Source organism: Rutilus rutilus (genome assembly GCF_951802725.1).
Source record: "Rutilus rutilus genome assembly, chromosome: 18".
NCBI classification, from domain to species: Eukaryota; Metazoa; Chordata; class Actinopteri; order Cypriniformes; family Leuciscidae; genus Rutilus; species Rutilus rutilus.
Genome location: NC_140231.1, coordinates 55,882 through 75,182, shown reverse-complemented (window position 1 = coordinate 75,182; position 19,301 = coordinate 55,882). Strand labels below are relative to the sequence as shown.

The following is a 19,301-nucleotide window of genomic DNA, read 5'->3' as shown; positions in this document are numbered from 1 at the left end:
CCAATGTAAGCTCACGGCACGTCTTTCAAACTCGACGAAAAGCAGAGACTGATGAAGTGTTTTGTTTTTGAGGTAATGAGCGCGTTCGCGTTCCATGTGGAGATTTGCATGTGAATATCTTTTGCGCGAGTGGGCGTGGACAAATTAAAAACAATTAGGAAGCGTTTGAGAAACTGGACATCTTGTTGGTTTTATACAAATTACTTAAACAGAGAATATTTGTTTTCAGTTTGAATCCGATCATTTAAAAGTACACACTTAAATGTTTATAAAGGTATATGGCTCATAAATGTGTGACAAGTATTCGCTGAGTTTTGTTTCAGTTTATAGACGTGCTCAAGAAAAAAAAGTTCACCGCGACGGAGAGGCAGAACGCACACCCTGTTTATTTTCTTTATTTTACAAAAGCACAATGTTTTGATTTGATTGTAAGTGGACACATACAAAAGTAGAAATATCACAGATTCTTTTTTTATATTTCTTTTTTCTGTATGACCATAAATGACGGAGTAATTTAAGTTTAAAGTGCTACAATGTGAAGAAAATCCAGCAAAACGCGCGGGCGCGTTTGTCGACCTCAGAGGGTTAAGGGTGGGGGTGTTACGTTTGTGACGTAATGCAGCTACGTTGTTTCTGTTGTTGTTTCTGCTGTCAACTTTTCTTTATTTAGGATTGTTCCTGAACTTAATGCGAAGCTGTTGGGGGTTGGACCAGAGAAGAGACCTGGACTATAAATTCCCCGGAAATCCTCTGGAGGGAGCTCTCTGCCTCTTTGATTGCACCTGTTGTTGTACTGTGTGTTAGCTGGTGAAAATGTGGCGCAACAGATTGGGATTTTTGCGCTCTTCTTTATGTTAACAGAGTGCTGTTAGCCACTTTTGATACAATGTGGTCTGTTCCTATAACATCAGTGTCCTAATGATCCTATCTGTAAGTTTCTAATTATTTGAGAAGCCGTAGGGGGGTGAGTGCCTTGTTTTTTTGTAGGCCAAAAGGCCGTCACTTTTTCTCCTGTTTATTGGGTTAGATAAGGAGATAGGGTATGTCATTGTATGTTTTGTTTCTTTTATTTTGATTAATAGGGAAGTTTTTTTTTTTTTTGTGGGAAAGTTAGTTTCTGTTTGTTTATTGTTTTGGCATTAGCTCACCCCTGGATATTTTGCTTCTAATCTTTTCTTTGTTTGTTTGATTCTTTCTTTTCAAGAGATTGTTTTGTAAAAATTAATTATACCGCTCTGAAAACAAACAAGAGAGCTAGAAAAGGAAAGAAAAATGGCTAACTAAGAAGTATTGTTTTGTTGTTTATGTTATATCCTGACCTAGACCAGGGACCGTAACATTGACCATATGAAGAAAATGGAGGAGGATGTTGACATATTTATACAATCTTACCACAGTATCTCCAGTTGACAGTGAGGATCCTTCAGTAGATGAGAGAGCAGCTTCACTCCTCTGTTTCCTACTTTATTTCTAGACAGATCCAGTTTTCTCAGGTGTGAGGGGTTTGATCTCAGAGCTGAAGCCAGAGCAGCACAACCTTCATCTGTAACACCACAATCCCTCAACCTGTAGAGATTAAAGATACATGGTGAACTGATACCAGCTGCAAACATAGAATAAAAAGTGTAAACTACAAATGTGATTTATAGAGACAATAAAACATCCACATAAACATCATTAGAGGACAAAGAGCATCATTATAAAGAAAAAGACACTGTTAAAGACACTGTTCCCTATCGTCCGGTCACTACGATGTACGTCGTGGTGAACGACGAATAGGAATCTCGCTAGAGAGGCCAATCTACTTCGAGTGAAACTAAACGAGCCAATGCATATTGGCGTGCAATCATTTGCATCAGCTGTGCAGCCTCGCAGCGCGGGTATTTAACGAGCAGCTGGTGCGATTGCACTTCAGCTTTTTGCTTCGGAGCCGAGCGTTTCGATGCTGTTTAATCTACTGAGTGATCAAACAACGAGCAAGCTCTTCAAGATGATCTCTCGTGTCTGGTGCGGGCAATACAGCGCAGCAGCGGGGTCGACTTTCTTTTTCTCTCTCTTTTGTTTTTGTGTTACTGACTGAGAAAAACAAAAAAGCTGTTTTCACAGCTGGTAACGGTGCGCCAAGAGCGCTGAATAGCCATTCTAATGGCTGGTAAGACCGCCGTGAAGAGAGACAGCGCACGACAGGTTGATTATTCTGTCTGTGTCCGCTGCGACCGTTCCCCTGCGTACTTCAGTACCAAGGAGAGTATTTCCCTGAAAGAGCTTACATGGGTGTGAGTTGCGTCTTTCTAAAGATGACATTCCACCCGTGTGTTTCTAGTTGCGGTCGTTTCCTGTCCTCACTGACGGCCACGATCACTGTCTCGCATGCCTGGGAAACATACGAGACTGTGTTCGTGGGTGGTTCATGTTCTCGCACGGGAACATGACCACATCGGCACGCCGGTCAACTCTTCTTTCTCCGGAAAGTTTGAGTCCCCTCTGTTGTTGGCCAGCCGGTGCTTGTGTGTAAAAGCACAGCTGCAGCAGGTCTGCTCGACACTCTGGGGGACCATGGGCGAGAGCTTCCGCGGGGAAAACCCGACGGACCTCTCGCTCCTCAGCGTGTCGTGTGCTGTCGAGCTGCCGGGCTGCAGCGCGGGTTGTCACGGCAACCCAGTGCTCGCTCGGCGCTCTAGGTGCACGGTCTCCTTGTCTATTCTCTGTTGTAGCGCCCTCCCTGGTGGCCACCAGGAGAGGTCTACTTCAGTAGAATGGCTTGGGTGATCTGAGAGCTGAGGGCTTCTCCTTCGGGGACCCAACCCCCTAGGGCCCCTCCCTCTCTAACGCAAGTTGTGCAGCTTCTGGATGAGATTGCTGGTCCTTCAAAATTGGAGGAACCTTGCGTTTCATTCAGGGCTCCAGCTGAGGGCAGATGTCGATTGCTGCATCGGAGAGAGGGCCTGTTTTGTTCTGGAAATGAGGGTATGCTGAGTTACCACTGTAATAGTGTGTGTGCTTATGCTGAATCAGATTCAGAACTGACAGCCATGCTTTCCCGGGTCTTTCTCGGATGTGCATTGAAAACTTAGGAGTATGGAGCTATATTGGTGCCAAAATATGGAACTCCAACAGTGCCAAAATAAGTTTTCACCTCTCTCGCTACCCTCGATGGTGGGGTGGCTGTGCCTCTGGCGAGCCACCTCTGCCCTGCATGCGAGGCCAAGGCACTCTTATTGCACGAGGGTAGTTCTGAGCCGGAGTTGAGCTGCACTTGTCGACTGACCGTGTTCAAGTCACAGCGCAGGCCCTTGGCCAGACGATGTCCACCTTGGTGGTCCAGAAGCGCCCCTGGCTGTCCTTGCAGAGGTGCGAGACGTCGTCAAAGTACGCTTTCTCGATGCTCCCATCTCACAAGGTGGCCTTTTCGGCGACACTGTTGAGAATTGGCCCAGCAGTTCTCCGCAGTCAGCAGCAGACTGAAGCGCTTCCCCGACGTACCACCAGAGTGCCTCGTGGGCTGCCCCTCAGTCTACTCGTCGCCAAGGGTGTCATCCCCTGCAAAAAATAAAAATAAAAACACTCCGACACAGCCAGCTCTACTGTGTCCGCTGCAGGAGGATGACACCGCCCGTCTCAGCCACTGTTTAAGTGGTCAGTGAAACAATCACCCCTGAGATGGGTGACCCGGAGATGGGTGGAGCTGCTCTCTTCCGGTAGAGGGCCGGGGAACGAATCTTTTGAGTGTTCCACCACTGGAGTCACAGTGGTACCTAAATTCTCAAAAAAAAAAAAAGAGCAGTTCTTCTATCCCTGGGTCTGAAGAGGGCCAGGAGAGCAGTGGGAGGAGAGAATCCTCACCACTCTCTTCCACCTCTTCTATCGCCAGCAGGCAACAGTGTGCGGTTCGAGAACGCAACGAAGCCGCCTCCTTCACCTCCTGCCTCGTGGAACCAGGTAAGTGTTGCACAGCACACTCAGACTCCGCTACGGGCCGCCTCCCAGAGAGAGCTTTCCGAGCCGAGCCCCTGTGTTCCACCTCGCTGCCCCACTCCGGGTACACCTACGGTCCCTTTGGTCCCGCTTGTACGGTCTCTGCGAGCCTGGCTAGCGCTCCCCAGTCCGTCTCGCTGGCTCATTCGGACCATCAGGCTCGGCTATGCGATTCAGTTCGCCCGGCGTCCCCCCAAGTTTCGGGCCATCCACTCCACTACAGTGAGAGCAGCCGATGCCCATGTCTTGTGCGCGGATATCGCATTCCTACTGGCGAAGGACGCGATAGAGCCGGTCCCTCCAGCCGATATGAGGTCAGGGCACTACAGTCCCTACTTCATTGTACCCAAGAAAGGTGGTGGGTTACGACCGATCTTGGACCAGTGAGTTTTGAATCGGAGCCTTCACAAGCTACCGTTCAAAATGCTCACGCAGAAACGCATTTTCGAATGCATCCGTCCCCGAGATTGGTTTGCAGCGATCGACCTGATGGACACGTACTTTCATGTCTCGATTCTTCCTCCACACAGGCCGTTTCTGTGCTTTGCGTTCGAGGGTCGAGCATATCAGTACAAGGTCCTGCCCTTCGGCCTGTCCCTGTCTACCCGTGTCTTCACGAAAGTAACAGAGGGGGCCCTTGTTCCCATGAGAGAACAGGGCGTTCGCTCCCTCAACTATCTCGACGACTGGCTCATATTGGCACACTCTCGAGATCAGTATGCGAACACAGGGACCTCGTGCTCAGGCACCTCAGCCAGCTGGGCCTTCAGGTCAACTGGGAAAAGAGCAAACTCGCCCCCGTGCAAAGGATCTCTTTTCTCTGTATGGAGTTGGATTCGGTCGTTCAGACAGCGCGCCTCACAGAGCAGCGCGCTCAGTCGGTGTTGAACTACTTGAACACGTTCAAAGGCAGGACAGCGGTCCCACTGAAATTCTTTCAGAGGCTCCTGGGGCATATGGCAGCAGCAGCAGCGGTAACTCCGCTCGGCCTGCTCCATATGAGACCGCTTCAGCACTGGCTTCACGGCCGAGTCCTGAGATGGGCGTGGCATCACGGCACTCACCGGGTGGCAATCACACCGGAGTGCCGCCAGACCTTCAGTCCGTGGTCAGACCCTTCATTCCTCCGGGCAGGAGTCCCCTTGGAACAGGTGTCCAGGCATGCTGTGGTTTTCACAGATGCCTCTGCCACCGGCTGGGGTGCCACGTACAACGGGCATGCAGTGTCAGGGGTGTGGACGGGCCCCCAACTGCACTGGCACATCAACTGCCTCGAGTTGCTAGCAGTACATCTTGCTCTGAGCCGCCTAAAAAGGCCGCTACAGGGCAGAGACATGCTGGTCCGTACGGACAACACTGCGACCGTTGTGTACATCAACCGTCAAGGTGGTCTACGCTCCCGTCGCATGTCGCAACTCGCCCGCCATCTCCTCCTTTGGAGTCAGAAGCATCTGAGGTCGCTTCAAGCCATGTATGTCCCCGGTGTGCTCTACCGTGTGGCCGACGAGCTATCACGAGCTGTGCTTCCGGGAGAATGGCGACTCCACCCCCAGGCGGTTCAGCTGATCTGGAGAGAGTTCGGAGAGGCTCAGGTAGACCTGTTTGCCTCCTCAGAAACCTCCCACTGCCGGTTTTTTACTCCCTGACCGAGGGAACACTCGGCATGGATGCACTGGCACACAGCTGGCCCTGGGGCCTCCGCAAATATGCATTTCCCCCAGTGAGCCTACTTGTACAGACCCTGTGCAAAGTCAGGGAGGACGAGGAGCAGGTCCTTCTGGTGGCTCCCTATTGGCCCACCCGGACTTGGTTACCAGAACTCATGCTCCTCGTGACAGTCCCTCCCTGGCCCATTCCTCTGAGGAAGGATCTTCTGACTCAGAGACGGGGCACCCTTTGGCACCCGCATCCGGACCTCTGGAAACTCCATGTCTGGTCCCTGGACGGGACACGGCGATTCTAGGTGACTTACCCCCAGAGGTACTTAACACCATCACTTCTGCGCGAGCGCCGTCTACGAGACGTGCATACGCCTTGAAGTGGAACCTGTTCGTCGAGTGGTGTCCTCCCACAGTGAGGACCCCCGAAGATGTTCGATAGGGTCAGTGCTTTCCTTCTTGCAGCAAGGGTTGGAGAGAAGGCTGTCTCCCTCCACCCTTAAAGTACATGCTGCTGCTATTTCAGCATATCATGACCACATAGATGGCAAAACAGTTGGAAAGCACGATCTGGTCGTCAGGTTCCTTAGGGGGGCGAGACGATTAAAGAAAGCTCGTCCCCCCTCCATACCCTTTTGGGACCTTTCCCTGGTGCTCCGAGCACTTCAGGATGCTTCCTTTGAGCCTTTGCAGTCAGTAGATTAAAGCTTCTCTCCTTGAAGACTTTGCTGCTGATTGCAATGGCCTCGATCAAGAGGGTAGGGGACCTGCAAGCATTTTCGGTCGACGAATCGTGCCTAGAGTTCGGGCCGGGTGACAACCATGTTGTACTGAGACCCCGGCCTGGCTATGTGCCCAAGGTTCCTACCACTCCCTTTAGAGATCAGGTAGTGAACCTGCAAGCGCTGCCCCTGGAGGAGGCAGACCCAGCCCTGGCTTCTGTCCATTCACGCTCTGCGTATGTACGTGGACAGAACTCAAAGTGTCAGGACCTCAGACCAGCTCTTATCTGTTACGGAGGCCAGCAGAAGGGAAAGGCTGTCTCTAAGCAGAGGATGGCCCACTGGATAGTGGATGCCATCGCCTTGGTTTACCAAGCTCAAGGCGTGCCCTGCTGCTCAGGTTGCATGCACACTCCACGAGAGGCGTTGCATCCTCCTGGGCACTGGCACGTGGCTCCTCGCTAACAGGTATCTTTAGAGTTGCGGGCTGGGCGTCACCTAACACGTTCGCTAGATACTATAGCCTTCGTGTAGAGCCGGTGTCCTCCTGTGTTCTCGCCCTAAACGGGTAGAAGCACTGTGAGTACCGGCTCTGTCGGCTTGCTGCACCCTACTGTGCACCCTTATTGCTCCAGAGTCAAAACCTGTCGAGTCCTCCAAACACCCTCGGCCCGGACGTGGCGGAGCGTCCGGTGCCAGGCCTTTATCCGCTGAATCCTTGAGAACCGGGTCTAGGCTGGGTCCCATATGTGTGACCCTACGGGGATCCCATATGTGTAAATCTTCCACGGCTGCTCCTAAACGGAAGCCCGTGTCTTTCCCTTGGGCTAAGCCACCCACTATTCATATGCAGTACAACCCTTGGGTTAGTCCATATGTGTATTCCCACATAACTCTTCTTAAGAATGTGGCTCCCGCAGCGTTCCCCTCCCTCAGATCGGGCACGCTTTCCCAGTGTTATCCAATAATCTCACTGTATGGGTTATCACGGAACAACAGTGAAGGATACTCTCGGTGTAAGCCCTCTCCTATCGTCCTTCCAGGCAAGAAGGTGTAGAGGCTTGCTCAGGGCGCTGGATGGGGTGCAGCAGCTGTGGCGCTTTGGTAGGGATTCCTATTCGTCGTTCACCACGACGTACGTCTTAGTGACCGGACGATAGGGAACGTCTCGGTTACATATGGTAACCCTCGTTCCCTGAGGGAGGGAACGGAGACGTACGTCCCGTCGCCACATCTGCTGCGACCCGCCGGGGCAGCCAGCTCACCGGCTCGGCTCCTCAGCAAAAAACTGAAGTGCAATCGCACCAGCTGCTCGTTAAATACCCGCGCTGCGAGTCTGCACAGCTGATGCAAATGATTGCACGCCAATATGCATTGGCTCGTTTAGTTTCACTCGAAGTAGATTGGCCTCTCTAGCGAGATTCCTATTCGTCGTTCACCACGACGTCCCTCCCTCAGGGAACGAGGGTTACCATATGTAACCGAGACGTTACTGTTTGCTGTCAGTTTTGATCCACGTAACATTCAATCCTTCATCACGTCTCACACACTGACCTCTACAATCATCAGCACACACACACACACACACACACACACCTCAGCTGATTTAGTAAGTGTGTCTCAAAAGTTCCAGAAAATGAACCATTTTTGTTGCTTTGGTTAGAAAGCACCTGCTAAAATCATAAATGTGATCATGTTTTATCAGTGTAGTGATTGTTGTCAGAGTGACTTACTGAACTGATCTGCATTCTTTAACCACAGGCAGCATCTTCTGAAGAACTTCATCTGCTCTATTTTGTGCTCCAATAAACTTTTTTAGATCAAAATCATCCATCTTCTGCTCTGATGTCAGCAACACATAAACCAGAGCTGACCACTGTGAATAGGAGAGTTTGGTTTCTCCTATTTTTCCAGATGTCAGATAACGTTGGATCTCCTGCATCAGTGAATCATCACCCAGTTCATTCAGACAGTGGAACAGATTGATGAATCTCTCTGGAGAGCAATTCTTCCTGATCTTCTGTTTGATGTACTGAACTGTTTCCTCTTTGTTGTAGAAACAGCTTCCAGTCTGTGTCAGTAGTTCTCGTAAGAGAGTCTGATTGGATTCCAATGAGAGACCCAGAAGGAAACGCAGGAAAAGGTCCAGATGGCCATTCTTACTCTGTAAAGCCTCATCCACAGCTCTCCGATGCAGCTCAGATAATGAATGATATTTCTTCTGGTTTAAAACCTTAGACAACAGACTTTGTTTGGTTTTGTTAAACACATTTCTGTTCTCGTTTGTAAAGTAAATGTGTGCATATAGAGCTGCTAGATGTTCTTGGATGCTCAGATGAACAAAGCAGAAGACTTTCCCCTGATACAAGCCCAACTCCTCTCTGAAGATCTGAGTGCACAATCCTGAGTACACTGATGCTTGTGTCACATCAATGCCACACTTTCTCAGGTCTTCCTCATAGAAGATCAGGTTGCCTTTCACAAGCTGCTGGAAAGCCAGTTTCCCCAGTTTGAGAATCATGTCTTCACCTTTCACTCTCTTCTCATAGTCCTTCTCATGTTTGATGTTGGTCTGGATGATCAGGAAGTGTGTGTACATTTGAGTGAGAGTCTTGGGAATCTCTCCTCTCTCTGCTTCACTCAACATCTTCTCTAGAACAGTGGCTGAGATCCAGCAGAACACTGGGATGTGGCACATGATGTGGAGGCTCCTTGAGGACTTCAGGTGTGTGATGATTGTATTGGCCAGACTCTGATCACTGATTCTCTTCCTGAAGCATTCCTCCTTCTGTGTGTCACTGAAGCCTCGTACCTCTGTCACTCGATGGACACACTCAGAGGGGACGAGATCCGCTGCTGCTGGTCTGGAGGTGATCCAGATGAGAGCAGAGGGAAGCAGATTCCCCTCAATGAGGTTCATCATCAGCTCGTCCACTGAGGCTGATTCAGATATATTACACAGTTTCACTTCGCTCTTAAAGTTCAGAGACAGACGACACTCATCCAGACCATCAAAGATGAACAACACTTGATATTCTTCACTGGATATTTCCATTCCTTTTGCTTCAGGGAAGAAGACATGAAGAAGATCTGAAAGACTGAGTGTTTTGTCCTTCATCAAGTTGAGCTCTCTGAAAGCAAGTGGAAATATGAGCTGGACGTCCTGATTCTCTGTCCCTTCAGCCCAGTCCACAATGAACTTCTGCACAGAGACAGTTTTTCCAATGCCAGCGACTCCCTTTGTCAGCACAGTTCTGATGGGTTTGTCTTGTCCAGGTAAAGGTCTAAAGATGTCATTGCATTTGATTGGTGTGTCCTCTGTTGCTGCTCTCCTGGATTGTGTCTCAATCTGTCTCACCTCATGCTCATTATTGATCTCTCCACTTTCACTCTCTGTGATGTAGAGCTCTGTGTAGATCTCATTCAGGAGTGTTGGGTTTCCCTGCTTTGCTGTTCCTTCATACAGACACTGAAACTTCTTCAGCAGATTTGATTTGAATCTGCTTTGGACCAGCTGAGAGTCATGACTGAAAGATTAAAATAATAGATTACAACATGAATTAAAGATTTGAAAGTGATAGTAAAATAAAATAAACACTATTCTATTAAAAGTATTAATTTGGCTAGTGAGAGTTGGTAAAAGTCCAAAGCATGGATGTAAACAAATACTCAGGGTTTGAGGGATGAAATGAAATGGTATTTCTGACTGTCTGTCTAAAAAAAAAGAGGAAGAAAAGACACATCCAAATTCCCTCCAACTGGTGCAGGATCAAAACAAAAAAAAGGTTTACAAAAAAAGGTTTTTCATGATTTTTGTCTGTCTATCTAAACCAGGGGTCCCCAACCCCCGGGCCCCGGACCGGTACCGGTCCGTGGGACATTTGGTACCGGGCCGCACAGAAAGAATAAATAACTTACCGTATTTTCCGGACTATAAGTCGCTCCGGAGTATAAGTCGCATCAGTCAAAAAATGCGCCATGAAGAAGAAAAATCATATATAGCCTATTCGCACTGGACTATAAGTCGCATTTATTTAGAAATGTATTTCACACACACACACAAAAAAACATTTTTTTACAGACGGGACAGTTCTCCGTTACGGACGTGAGCGCTCTGAAAGCGGCACTAAAAGACTGCTTTAGAACTTTCACAGAGACCTCAAACAGAAAGCACAAAGCCTGTCTTTAAATTTAATTTCGTTTTGTATTAATTGTATCTAAATTTTAATCAATGTTTCATCAACCAATTGTCTGGATTTAATAAATAATAAGTAAATATATTAGAAAATAGATAATCACGACACGGAGGCGTCTGCGTGTGAACTGGAGCTGGTCTCATAAATGAACCGAAACTCAGTGATAAGGTAGCCTACTCGCCTCACAGACCTGAGACATGTATAGAACGCTTGAAATGTCTACTTTTAAACAGAACAATTCAAAACGAAAGAAAACAGACTGTTCTATGTCATCCCTTTGAAATGTGCATTTCTCTCTGGCGTGTTCACTACTGCGAAGATCACGAGTCAGCATCGTCAACTTCATCTTTCCAGCCGACACTGACATAAAAAACTGGTTTATTAGTAAGCAATTAAAATGTATCCTGCTATATTTTACATATTCATAATCATTCATTTTGCAGGTTCGTTGTAACAGCTTTTAGGTACTTTATTGGCAGCGCTTGACAGTTTACATGTTACATTAACGCATCAGCACCGAAAACATGGAGATTTTTTTATTTTGGGGGGCATTTTGTTTGTGTTCAGGCTTTCTCAGTTGTCTTTAGGCGCGATGTTACGAGGACGCTGCTAATAAAGTTGCGAGTATACCTACACATTGGATTCACGTTTATTATTATATTTAAAAAATACCCCAGTTTTTATGCCGGTCGTATCATTTTATTTTGTTGTATTTATCCGCCACACCTTAAAGGCCGGTCCGTGAAAATATTGTCTGTTATTAAACCGGTCCGTGGCGCAAAAAAGGTTGGGGACCGCTGGTCTAAACCAAAATATTGTACCTCAGATCAGTTGTTACTGATGTGTCAATAGACCGGTCACTCTTCATGGACACACAGCTGGACTCCGGTGAGTTTGATCTCTTCACATGGAATTCACTTTGACAGAAGAGAGACAATAGAATAGAGATATTAGAATATGGACAGTAATTTATATAGTTGATTTTACATGTAGCCAAAATAGCACAAACACTTTGCAGAGATGTGTATTCGATGTGTGCTTTTTCATCTGGAAGATTTAGTTGTTTTAGAGCATTTGCTCATCTGCAATACATCTCTTAAATGTTTGCTGTCAGATGTTAAATAGACATTTAGAAAATTCCTTTAAGATGCTTAGGATTTATATTTTAAACCACTTTTATAAAGATGTTTCTCAGATGTTTGTACAACAGATGCTTTCCAGATGAAATGGTCTTTAACAGAAATCTTGAGATGTTTTTGTTCTTAATGGGAGATAAACGTCACAGAGAATTTGGTCTTGCCAAGAGAAGCTTCAGAAATGTTAACATTACACAAGGGTATTTATCTGTCTGTCCATCTAGACAAAAGGTTGTACCTCAGATTAGTTGGTGTGTGTTTTCCCTTTAATTCTGGTGGTCTTTCCATAGACCGGTCACTCTTCATGGACACACAGCTGGACTCCGGTGAGATTGATCTCTGACTGTGTAATTGACTTTAAAAGAAATAGTGACAAGAATAATTAATGTAGTTAACTTTAAGTTTACATTGCACTATGATAATATCATCCATCCATCATGTTGTACCTCAGATCAGTTGATTTTTGTTTTCCCTTTAATTCTGGTGGTCTTTCCATAGACTGGTCACTCTTCATGGACACACAGCTGGACTCTGATGGGTTTAATTTCTCATGGAATCGACTTAAATAGAATAAAGAAAATAATTCATATAACTGATATTACATGTGTCACGATTTTAAAGGCCCAAAGATGAAGATGAGTCAAAAGATTCCAAAACAAATGAATTTAATAAGAAAATAACCTCAGTGTGTCTCAGCACAAGCGTTTACACAAACAATAACCGACCGAGAACTGAGAACTCAGAGAAACTTAAATCTACATAATGAGCTAAAAGACTAACAGGTGAAATAGTTTTTCGGTTCCTTGCCACTGTTGCCTTTGGCTTGCTCAGTTGGGGATATTTTGGGGATATTTAATTTTATCAATCAATAAAATCCACTAGAAACATACCTTGTTGTATTATTTTAATTTAATACTGTGAAGCTGCTTTGATACAATCTGTATTGTGAAAAGCGCTATACAAATATACTTGACTTGACTTGACTTAATAATCAAATGAATATCCATGGTAAATAATAATAGCGGGAGAACATGAACAAAAGAAGCAATGCAGAACAAACTAAAAGTCCATGAAAATGAGACAAGATAACTGAATAAGTGTGACAACATGTAAATAAAACTCACATAGAGAATCTTATCGATCCAAGAGTAATTTTAGAAATGTTGAAGATTAATGACATTCCACAAGATAATATCTCTCACATCTATCCATTCTCTGCACCAGAATATGATCACTCAGAACACAATAACAACCATTGCAAATTCCCAGAAAACATTGTTATGTGGCATATAAAGTATTTTCTTTAACATAATAATAATAATAATAATAATAATAATAATAAACTTTATTTAAAGGCACCTTTCAAAACACTCAAGAACACTGTACAGTTCAGTGATAGTCATAAAACAAGACAGCAATACAACGAAACAACAGCTGTTAAACATAATTTAATATTGATCAGAGAAAGCTAATTTAAATAGATACATTAAGATCATGTGAAGACTCTGATGTACCTGCATTCTGGAGAAAGATCTCCAGTCGATGTTTGTGTGTCCTCCATGATTCATTCAGTCTTCATGTCTAATGAGCAAAAAACACTGATTCAGACACACTGACATACAAAAGCATTTCATATCATTTGTGATTTTCTTGAATGTGTTTATGGGACGAAATAATCTGGTTTATGAGATGTCTGACCTGTCAATGCACTTTATACAAACATGTTTTTGATCAATCTGACCAGTATTATGAATTTTGCTTGAATTTAGGTTACTGTACATCACAGTATGACATTTTAAAAACATTTAAAAACACAAAATGTTTTAAAATAATGTAACCAAAATTTCATAAACAGTTTATGTATTCGTGCATTTGAGTTCACAAAAATAATTATATCAAACTCCAACTTCTTGATTTTCTTGATTTTGTAAATTAACAATAACACTAAAGTCTCATATTTTGCTATCTCTTTTCCTTAATAATTTTGCCGATTAATTATTTTATTTGTACATCTTATTACTTAAATGAAGATGAATGCTCCAAAAATGTGTAACAAACCAGTCGGATGAGGTAATGTAAAAAGTTCACCATGGTATGTTCAACAATGTAATAACATTTCTGCAACACTGTGAAAATAGAGTTATGTTTTTTTATTTTTTTTTATTTTTTTTATATTAGCATAAAACAAACTTACAACCTTGTGTAAAAATGTAAAAAGTTTTATTTGATGTATAACCAGTCTCAATAATTTCACAGGATTATAGCTGAATTTAATCTTTCTGATTATTGCTGCCCAAATTTAATTAATTTGTCACAGCTTTACCCAAATAATTTGGGCTCAGATTTATGGATTTTGATTAGCTAATACTGCTTTATAACTGTATAACATTAACCATTTTTTCCTGTGTTTAAAGAACAGAAATATCATTGCTGAGGAGACTGTGAAAGTGACTAACATTCACAAATATTTGTTCATTTCTCCCAACTGGTTTACTTTCTTAAAATTGAATGTTTCCTATTTGTTTGCATTTTATTTAAAAGTTCAATAAAACCTATTCAAATTATTAACAATATAAATTCAAACAAAATTTAAACTGATTTACTTTTTCTATTACAACCACCCCACCTACTGTTACCCTAACTCTGTACAATTTGTACTTTACATTAAAATAAACAAAATTATATTGTTTTTGGTTAAATTAATATGATTTCAGCTGCAGTTTCTAGAATGTTGTAGCATTTAATGTAGCAGTGTTCCCCAATCTCTACCAAAATTTGGCTTATATGTCCGAAAGAAAATTAAGATATGATAATAAGATCAATAAATACATATTACTTTAAATGCTATATATTTGAGGTTAATTTAAGTAGGCCTAGTTCATGTTTTCTTAAGGTAATGAGGAAGTCACTTTCAGCAACTCACCTGAAGACTCACCTTGATTGAAATGTTAGTCTTCTAGACTCAGGTTTTCAAAATGATCATGGTTTCCCATAAACTACATGTAAATTCCTGCATAAGCAACGGAAAAAGAAATACTATTAGACAAATTCTTGCTGAGTTTTGCTGATGTAAAGGACGTTACGCTCAGGTGTAAAATGGTGCATGTAAAACACAATCTACTTTCACTTTCATCTTGGCAGCCAGGTTGCCAGATCCTGGAGATTTGGAGAGAAAAATACAGCTCATATCATACAGCTCATACATTGTAGATCCTGGCCAGCATTTAAAGTAATCAATCAACCTTTAGTAATATAACTTTAATATAAATGTTAAATAAATAAATATAAATAACATTGAACTTTTATAGCTTTTTTAAACAAAATTGTCACTACGTAAATCCCCTATGAAAAATAAGTATACTTCAAGTTAATTGTATTGAGCATTAAGTATATTTTCATTAAGTTTGAATATATATATATATATATATATATATATATATATATTTTATGTAGTATGTATATTAATAATCAATATGCTAGAAGTATACTTATAAGTGTACTGTTTCAAAATGATGTGGGACTAAATTGGTCCACTTTTTAGAGTATAAAAGTATACTTTAAGTGTAAGTAGTAAACTTTGAGTACACAACTAGTTTACAACTAAGTTTTTCATTTGTACTGCCACTATACTACAAGTGAACTAATAGATATACTGATAGTTCACTATAATACTTGTACCACATTGTTTAGTTTATGAAAGTACACTTTGGAAGTATACTCTCAGTAAACTATAGTTTAGTAGTTTTATACAGAGTTTTCTTTAAGTGAACTTAAGATCATACTCATAGTTTACTATTTATATATTATGTTTGCACTTTAAGTATACATCTATGTTTCTGTTTAGGATTTTTCTATACTTGAAATATACCTTTAACGTTACTTTAACTCCTTCCATTTTAAAAACATTTTATTCTAGCTCCATGCATTCTGTTCTTCTCAAAACTTGAATGTGTGTAAGTTTCATTTAAAAAAGGAAAATTTGAGAAAATCCCGTTTTTGTCAAAGACTTCATCCGGATGGGATTCAGAACGATGATCAAAACTCAGATAGAGTAGTTTGAGTCCATCAACACCCATACATCTTCACAGTCGTTTCCTCTTCATGGGTTCAACATTACACTTAAGTAATTTGACACAGAAAACAATGATAACAATGCATGAATAACTGCAGGACTGTTTATTTATGTGTTATTTCAGAAGTAACTTGTAACCTGTAACCGGAGCTGTGAACTTACCAAGGCATGCCAAGGGAAAGAGCTCCACTTATAACCACCATGGGAATTACAGGGAATTACACCATGGGAATGAACCATTGGTGGACAGTGCCTTTGGAAAAGTTCTTTCTGTTCTTTCATATCACCTACCAGCATGGAGGACACCAAACACCTGTCCACATACTACTGCACCACCACGACCATCCTGACCCCTTGATGACTACAGTCTGGATCCCTCAGAGTGTGGTTTTGTGCTTCGCTACCATCAACTGCTGCACATGAATTCACTTTAACATCTGAGGTCATGACGCTCTAAACTGAAGAAAAAGACAACAAAGCACACTGAAGGAATGGCATCTATTAAGAAGACTGTTACAAGGGTTTTTAAAAATGTATGCTCTAGTAAGGCAACAGGACCAGATAGGGTGTCATGTTTTCTTATAAAGACATTTGCTGAGGAGCTCACACCTGGCTCGCCTTTTCCAGCTCTCAATTGATGCACAGTACCAGAACTTTGGAAAAAATCTATTATAATCCCAATTCCAAAAAATTCATGCCCTCTGGACAATTCAAACACTCACACACACACACACACACACACACACACACACACACACACACACACACACACACACACACACACACACACACACACTACTGGCAGATACTGGGCCAACTACTCATCACTGGTTTATTCAAAGAATATCTAGAGATGGGGGAGTCATAAAAATAATCAAACAAAAGGTTGACTACTTTTACTTTTACCTACCCATGCTTTTGGCTTTAAAATGTGTATTGTTATTAAAGGGATAGGTCACCCAAAAATGAAAATTTTGTCATTATTTACTGACCCTCAAGTTGTTCCAAACCTGTATGAGTTTCTTTCTACGGTTGATCACAAAAGAAGATGTTTTGAAAAATGTCAGTAATAACCAAACAGTTTACGGTAGCCATTTACTTTTTATAATAGGAAAAGAAATACTGTGGAAGTCAATGGGTCCCATCAACTGTCTGGTTCTCAACATTCTTTAAAATATCTTCTTTTGTGTTCAACAGAAGAAAGAAACTCATACAGGTTTGGAACAACATAAGGGTGAGTAAACTTTCCTTTTTGGTTGAATATCCCTTTATAGTCCAGTCATTTTATGAAAAAAGGTTGAACAAATTGCAACAGAAGCAAACTCAACTGATTTTGTATCCTCAATGTGTCCTGAGTAAGGAAAAAAAAAGTCCAGAAGAATCCCATTAGGGGAAAGTTTTGAAAAAGACCCAAATATAGCCTATTCATTCTTCTTCTCACGTGAATAGGGTAAACATTTTAACCTTTAGATATCACCATGAAAATGACTGAGTTGATTACTTACATCAAGACAAACAAAAAATGTATTACAAGTTTTTTTTAATTGTTTGTTAACATGGACAAACGGTGCATAATCTAATTACGTATGTGCTAATTTGCATAAATACCACAACAGATCTAAACATTGTGTATAGCCAGATGAAAATGTCTTGTTGAATCTTGTTGACACATAACAGTAAAATACATAATGTTAAGGTCTGAATGGAACCCATTTAGGCCGATGAACATTAATATATAGAGGCAGGAAGAAGTACTTTAGAAACCAGCCTTTATTAATTATTATTGTAGAGATGGGGTTTGGGCCTGGGTCCGTGGGACTGTGTCAGGAATCACAGATGATACAGACAAGATGGTAAGTTCAATGCTTTAATTGCAGAATGAATCGGAGTCAGAGACAAATGGTGAGTAACAACAACACAGATAATCAGAGATGCTTAGCTGAATAGTAATAGAGTCTTTCTTTCTCTCTTTCTTGCAGATGATGATGGAAGATCGGTGAAGATGGTTGGCAGGCGGATGGAAGAAGATCGCGTCTCAGGTAAGTGAACAGGTAAGTGTTCAGGGAGTCTGTGAGTCATGAAATGACGAGACCAGACAAGTGACTGCAGGGAGAGTGCACGTTATATAGGGAGTGCTGGTGATGGGATACAGGTGACGGTGATTAGTAGTCCGGGGATAATGAACGGGAGAAAGGCTGAGTGGGTGGAGAGAGAGAATGAGTGGGAGGTGATGATGAACGTGGTGGAGATGGAATCCTGACAGACTGTTTCTGGGGATTTATTTTTTATTTTACCTACCTTTTTGTCTTCTGCATTCTCCTTACCATTGTCTCCTGTTCTTCCCTCAGACTCGTCCCCCAGAAACAGTCCCACAGACCCAGCCCCAAACCCCATCTCTACAATAATAATTAATAAAGGCTGGTTTCTAAAGTACTTCTTCCTGACTCTATGTATTAATGTTCATGGGTAGCCTAAATGGGTTCCATTCAGAGATTAACATCAAGTACTGTTATGTGTCAACAAGATTCAACAAGACATTTTCACCTGGCTAGACCCAATGTTTAGACCTGTTGTGGTATTTATGCAAATTAGAACATATGTAATTAGATTATGCACCGTTTGTCCATGTTAACAAACAATTTCAAAAAACGTATAATACATTTTTTGTTTGTCTTGATGTAAGTAATCAACTCAGTAATTTTCATGGTGATGTCTAAAGGTTAAAAATTGTACCCTATTCACGTGAGAAGAAGAATGAATAGGCGTATGAATAGGCTATATTTGGGTCTTTTTCGAAACTTTCCCCTAGTGGGATTCTTCTGGACTTTTTTTTTCCTTACTCAGGACACATTGAGGATACAAAATCAGTTTAGTTTGCTTCTGTTGCAATTTGTTCAAGGTTGACCCCCATTTTGGCTTAAAATGACTGGACTATTAATGGCTCTCAATCGGTCCTACAAATGTAGAGGTGTTATACTGTTCTTTTTTAACAAATCCATATAAAACTCAAACTAATATTCATTGTTCACTTCTACACAATCTCCACAAATGTAGAGGTGTTACTCTTCTCTGTTTACAAATCTATACAAAACCTGAATTGATCTGTAATTAATTGTATATTTTCCTAAAGAATGCATTGTAAAACTGCTGTTTGTCATGAACACAATGAAATACACAATGTTTTTGGAAGCAAAATGCTAATTATTATTTGACTTAAGCAATAAAAAATAACATGGGTTCATTCCCATGTTATTTACTCTGATAATTCATCAGGAGACACACAACTACATAGAGCTGGTTAATGTTCCCAGACATATTTAGATGGATGACACTGTGGAATAGTTTGTGTTCTTTTTATTTAATTAGGCGCTCAACATGTACTCTAAGATAGACTGGGTCTCTCTGACCTCGTCTGCTGGCATCTGAGGTCTCCCGGGTAATAATGCAGGCCTGTACTCTTTACAGGACACACAGTCATCAGCCAGAAAGCCTCTGTCCACCATGATTGCCATGTCTGGCCTAAGCAGAGTAAGTATTCCTGA

At 42.4% G+C, this 19,301-nt stretch overlaps 1 protein-coding gene across 1 annotated transcript; it reads right to left on the bottom strand.

The window, feature by feature from the left end:
* Positions 1 to 266: 266 nt before the first annotated feature.
* LOC311276840 (protein NLRC3-like) lies at positions 267 to 14,799 on the bottom strand. Its single transcript, XM_084386792.1, has 7 exons — positions 14,623 to 14,799; positions 13,202 to 13,268; positions 12,134 to 12,247; positions 11,926 to 12,042; positions 11,373 to 11,468; positions 8,089 to 9,882; positions 267 to 1,566 (listed from the first exon to the last, which is right to left on the bottom strand). The coding sequence occupies exons 2-7, from the start codon at positions 13,246 to 13,248 to the stop codon at positions 1,389 to 1,391; spliced, it is 2,346 nt and encodes a 781-aa protein (XP_084242918.1). The 5' UTR covers positions 13,249 to 13,268; positions 14,623 to 14,799; the 3' UTR covers positions 267 to 1,388.
* Positions 14,800 to 19,301: the final 4,502 nt, after the last annotated feature.

Excerpts from the sequence above, each read along its gene's own strand:
- LOC311276840 (XM_084386792.1), bottom strand. The coding sequence starts at position 13,248 with ATGGAGGACACACAAACATCGACTGGAGATCTTTCTCCAGAATGCAG. Across the intron at positions 11,469-11,925 it reads CACACACCAACTAATCTGAG|TGAATTCCATGTGAAGAGAT; the intron begins GTACAACCTTTT and ends CTTCTGTCAAAG. Across the intron at positions 9,883-11,372 it reads TCAGTAACAACTGATCTGAG|TCATGACTCTCAGCTGGTCC; the intron begins GTACAATATTTT and ends TTAATCTTTCAG.